The 5,620-nt window shown below is 42.2% G+C and overlaps 1 protein-coding gene across 1 annotated transcript; it reads right to left on the reverse strand.

Annotated features, from left to right (window-relative positions):
- Window positions 1–3,305: 3,305 nt before the first annotated feature.
- Window positions 3,306–5,620, reverse strand: LOC120746378 (insulin-like growth factor-binding protein complex acid labile subunit). Its single transcript, XM_040051854.1, has one exon. The coding sequence runs from the start codon at window positions 4,845–4,847 to the stop codon at window positions 3,780–3,782; it is 1,068 nt and encodes a 355-aa protein (XP_039907788.1). The 5' UTR covers window positions 4,848–5,620; the 3' UTR covers window positions 3,306–3,779.

A 5,620-nucleotide genomic window follows, 5' to 3' on the forward strand; every position in this document is an offset into this window, starting at 1 on the left:
CCTCTACGACAACAGGCCGAGACTTCCAAAATAAAGCTCATGCGTATGCGCTACCTTATCCAGTTTTATTAAATTGTGTTTATTTTTAAATTATTGAATAGTTTGGAGTAATTCCGCTCAGAAATATAAAATAATAACCTTTAAATTAAATTTCACAATTAAATGAAAGACTGAATAAAGTTCATTTTTGTTTTTCTATAATTTACTGTTTGTTTTGTTTTTGAATTATTAAGTCTAAAAAATGTTGTAATCTGTTCAAGGAACACATAATAAAATGTTACCATAAGCACATTGGTACAGTATTTAGAAATAAGGGGAAAACAGTTTAAAATTAGAAATTAAACATTTCTTAGTGGATCTTGGGGAAGAAATTGTTTTAGAAAAGTTAACATGTTCGGTTTTAGAAAGTTAAAAAAAAAAACATTTGTTCATTTTATTTAACAAAAATGTTGCTACTTTTGTGTGTTTTGTGAGCCTACTTTTTTCAAAGCTGATGGCACCGTTGTGCTTTTAAGTTTTCGTCACATCCGGTAGTTGCCAGGTGTAAATTCTGGCAACTTGATACCACAAAGCGACTCCGCCTAAACGTCTCCAGTGCCTCAATTAAAGGGGAAAGTGCCATTAATCGCAGTCAAAACATACAAAAACACAACAATAATTCATTTTTAAAGAGACACAGGCAGTTCAAAATGACTGTAGGACTCCCTGAAGGCTTATTAGTCTACAACAATAAAACATTTTTCACCATAAGGAGCATTTTGCATCTTTCTTATGATCAATATCAAATTATTATCCAATAATCATACAGAAACTCTCTTGTTTAATGCACTCATGCCCAGTTTTAGAGGAGCTGTAATCAAACCTTCCTCTTTAAGAGGCTTCATATTATAATTTAGCTGTAAAGATCATGAACTGTGTAAACTGGCTCTATTGTTAAGTCAGAAATGTTCCTTCATGATCACCATCAAGTCTGAAAGGTGTCATGTCGTTTTCCATTTTTCTTTGTGACAGAAATTAATTGGTTCAAACACCGTGACAATCAATGAGATGGAAAGGACTTTATTTGTACACCTTCTTTGCTTTACAGAACAAACAGAGCAAATGCAGAAGAGCATAATTCATGCCGTATTTAACAAAGGTGTAAAGACAGGTGGGTGAGGACTGCTGGCTTTAAATACAAGAGCAATGAGAGTTCCTGGAAGGCATCATAAAGTTACATCACCAGGAAACCACACACTCCACCCAGCTGCTTGAAGTAAATAACATCTCATGTCACACAGTCATTTTCAGAGCAGTAAAAATCTTTACCTGAGGAGCGGTAGTCATACACACTCATGATTATTGATTTAAAGAACACTGCAGCTTTTTAAGAAGTGGTTTGGTTTTTTGGGGGTTTTTTGTACAAGGGGTTCCTTGAACTTTAAATGTGATTGGATGAATGGAGGTGGAGGTGATGGGAAAACAGAGGTGCAGGAGAGGGATTTGGACCCAGAACAAGCATCAGTCTCAGGTGCTGAACACACAGGGCACAATTTTAGGAACTGCATCCAGACAGAATGAGGCTACCTTTATCTACTGTTAACTCTAGGTGGCCACTGACTATATTCCTGATACCTCGAAACTCGGGAGTGATGTTCCAGATGAAGCTAGTTTCTGTTGTTTTGGTTCTTTGACATCTTTGCCATTTAGATATCACTAAAAATACATCACTATAGTGGCAGTACAGATGAAAAGTTTACAGCTTAACTACTGTTTACGTTCAGTGCCGCCATCTCTGATTGCTTTTTTTTTTTCCTTGGTTAATGGCCATACCAAACTTAAGGCCATACCACCGTGAGCACACCTGATTTCATCTGATCTCAGAAGCTAAACAGGGTCAGGCCTGGTTAGTACTTGGAAGGGAGCCATCTCTGATTGCTAACTCAGAGGATGTTGGTCTGCTCCAACTTTCCGAGTGGAAAATCCAAGTTGAGGGGATGTTCCACAAAAAATTTCCAATTAGGAACTTGGAATTTCTGACTTCCAACTAATTCAGAACCCCGGTATAAGCCCCAGCACACATAAAGACCCCCGCATGGGCACCTTACAGCCAGCAGCTGCAACCATTGGAGTGAGAGTGTGTGTGCAAATGTTAGACAAGGTGCTTAGGCATAGAAAAAAGCACCTGTATGACTGTGTGGGTAGTGTGGTGAATGAGGCTTGTGGTAAGAAAACACTTTGAGTGCTTAACTAGAAAGCAGTCTATGACTACCGGTCCAAACAAATGGCAAAGGACATGCCTCTTTGAAGAAAGGTTGATTGACTGGTACTTAAATAGTGCTTTCTACTCTATTTGGGCAGTCAAAGTGTTTTCTTAGTGAAAGCCTCATTCATGCATTCACACATGCGCTAAGCTAACAGTCAAATAGGTGCACTTCAGAGTTCAGCATCTTACCCGATCTACTTCAACATGCAGACTACAGGAACTGTGTATGGAACGGGCAACCTTCACGATTAGCTGTTAGCCCACTCTACCTTGTGACCCACAACCACTACCACAACAACAACAGTAGTAGAAAAAATGGGCTTTGTTTGGTGAAGTCCTGTGAAAGCTCCAGCAACAGGAGATTGAGGACAATTTTGTCTAGCCTTTCATGCTCTTGAAACTGCTGCAGAAAAGATAGACTGTAATGGATTATCTCTAATATAGCTGTCAGTCAACTGGACCTTTTGACTGTGCTTATGCTGTTGGTGCCTTTTGGAGCATTTTAATGCAATGATCTATTATATATATATTGCTAAATGGTTGTGGAAATCACTTCTGTTCTCTGTGTGTCTGCACGCTTACCCGCTGGCTGGTTTTTGTATAAATCTATCCTTGAGCTGGTTCCCTCTTATCTGTGTGTATACATGTGTAATCAGCAACCTTCCCTTCAGTCATAACAGACATGCTTTAAAGGGCGTTTTGGGAGTTTTTCTGGGAGGGAACCCTCCAAAGCTGGGAGGAGACCGTGGGGAAGAACATTACTTGTTTCAGATCATCAAATACATTTAAATAATAGACAAAGATAACCCAAGTATGAGCATCTACCCCCCCCCCCCCCCACACACACACACACACCCAAGTTGACTCTGAATATAGCCTTCCAAAAAAATGTGGTTACTCAATGTCACTAGTTACACCCAGACCTGATTACGACCACACCAGTTGAATCAAGAAAATAAAATTGAACCTGATTTCAATATTCTCAAAAAGAAACACATTATGTCATGATCTAAAGAAACAGCTGACAATCAAAGTCACTGACATCTAACAGTCTGGAAAGGGTTAGAAAAAGAACAAAACAAACCTACACAGCATTTCATAAAAACAACATCATAGCAACAGTCAAACATGGTGGTGGTAGTGTGATGGTCTGGAGTTGCTTTGTTGCCTCAGGACTACTTGCTGTAACTGATGGAACCACAAATTCTGCTCTCTACCAGAAAATCCTGAAGGAGGATGTCCGACCATCAGTTCATGCCCTGAAATCCTCAGTTAAAAACAGATTTGTTGTGACCACAACCCAGCTTCACATAAGTAGAATGCAATGAATGGATGGATGGATGGATACAATCTCTGCTGCCTTCTTGGCCAAGTCACTTTTGAAATACAGGTTTTTAATCTCACTGAGGCTTCTATCTGGACTTTTTAAACTCCACTTCTAGTCTAGTTATGAGCACTCTTGGTTGAAAATACTATCAGACTACAGCGCGAGAAAAGAAAGAGTGATATATTTAAGTCAGAAACAGAAGTTGCTTCAGTAGTCTGACTCGTCTGAAAAGTCTCCCTGCTGCGTCCAGTGGAATCCCTTCTTCTTCCTCCTCCTCCTCTTTCTCTCACCCATCAGCATGGCAGCCAGCAGGGTGATGATGACGGTGATGGTTATGATGAGCACAGTGACCGTCTCAGCAATGCACAGCTCATCATCCACGTTTATCAGAAGGTAGCCCTGGAGGTCAGGTGGCGAACTGCATGTCAGGTTGTAGTAGTTATCCAGGAAGAGCCGCTGGATGCTGCGCAGCTTCCGGAAAACTCTCTGCAGGTCACAGTCGCAGTTCCAGGGGTTCCCCTCCAGCAGGAGGTGGGTGCTGTAGGTGTGGATGCTCAGGAAAGTCTTGAAGCAGATGGTGGTCAGCTGGTTCTTGGCAATGTTGAGTAACGTCAAGCTGGCAAGTGGCTTGAAGACACCAGTCTCCATCTCACTGATCTGGTTTCCGGCCAGGTTGAGGACTTCGAGAGAGCGCAGCATGGAGAAAGTGCCACTCCTCAGAGACGTCAGCTGGTTGTCCTGCAGGTGGAGCTGTCGGAGGAGGCTCATTGAGGAGAACGACCTCATCTGAATGGTCTGGATGCTGTTGTTGGTCAGGTATAATCGCTGGATGCTGTCCAGGTGCCGGAAGGTCCGGCTGCCCAGGGTGGTCAGTCGGTTGTGGGACAGCTGCAGCTCCCGCAGTGAGGCTAGGCCAATGGAGAATCCCTCAGAGAGAGTGGTGATCTGGTTCCAGCTCAGATCCAGCTTCTGGAGGAACTCCAGCTGTGAGAAGGCCCCATCCTCCACCACGCTGATGTTGTTGTTCTGCAGCAGGAGTACCCGTAGTTTGCGAGTGGTGTTGAAGGTGCGTTCGGGGATGATGGAGATCCAGTTGTCAGACAGGTCGAGGTGTTCAGTGATGGGAGGCACTCGGCTGGGGAGCCGTGTGAAGGAAGCCCTTGAGCATATGGTGAACTTGAGGTCTCTACGACAGTCACAGCCCTTCTCACACCCAGAGCTGTGAGACCTGCAGGATGCCTCCGTCACCAGCAGGAGGAGCAAAACCAGCTTCATGATGGCTCTCTGAAACAACAAGGAAGGATTTTACCACTCAGTGACCTCTTTCAGGACTGTGACATGGATACACAAATCTCATACTGTGCAGGAAATATATATAGATTTAGTTTGAAGATTTGTGTTTGTAGTGATTGGAAGAGGAAAAAAATGAAGTAGCATGTTTCAACTATGTTTTCAACTTTTTACATTTTGAACAAAGAGTAACCCTTTAAACTCTTTTGACTATTTTTCTTTGCAGAATTGGTAGGGTTCATTTAAATTGGTTGGTTTCCAGTCATGGTCCTGGCTTTTATGCATCATCCGCTTTGGCTTTGGCAAGGCCAGTCCAGAAGTTTAATGTGAGGCTGCTTTATCCATACCAAAACCAGTTTTGATGTTTGTTTGGTATCATAGTCATGTTGGAACACCCAACTGTGTCCAAGTTTTAACTGTCAGGCTGTTGATTTGAGGTGAAGTTGAAGAATTTGGAGCTAGTCCTCCTCTATTATATTATTATATTATTCCATGAAATTTGTTCAGCTTACATTGTACCAGTACCACTGACAGCAAAACAACCCCAGAGCATGATGATATCACCACCATGCTTGACAGCTGGTATAGTGTTCCTAGGTTTGAAAGTCTCACCTTTACTCCTCCAAACATACTTGTGGTCAATGTGGCCTACATCAGCGGTCGTTTGGTACTGGACCGTGAGAGTTGAGATGTGAAATTTATGGTTTTTAGGGTTTTTATCGTTAACTCGGTTTCCCTGAGTCTTTTCCAGTGTTGTA

The sequence above is a fragment of the Simochromis diagramma genome, unplaced genomic scaffold (assembly GCF_900408965.1).
Source record: "Simochromis diagramma unplaced genomic scaffold, fSimDia1.1 OVJJ01000107.1, whole genome shotgun sequence".
Classification (NCBI taxonomy): Eukaryota; Metazoa; Chordata; class Actinopteri; order Cichliformes; family Cichlidae; genus Simochromis; species Simochromis diagramma.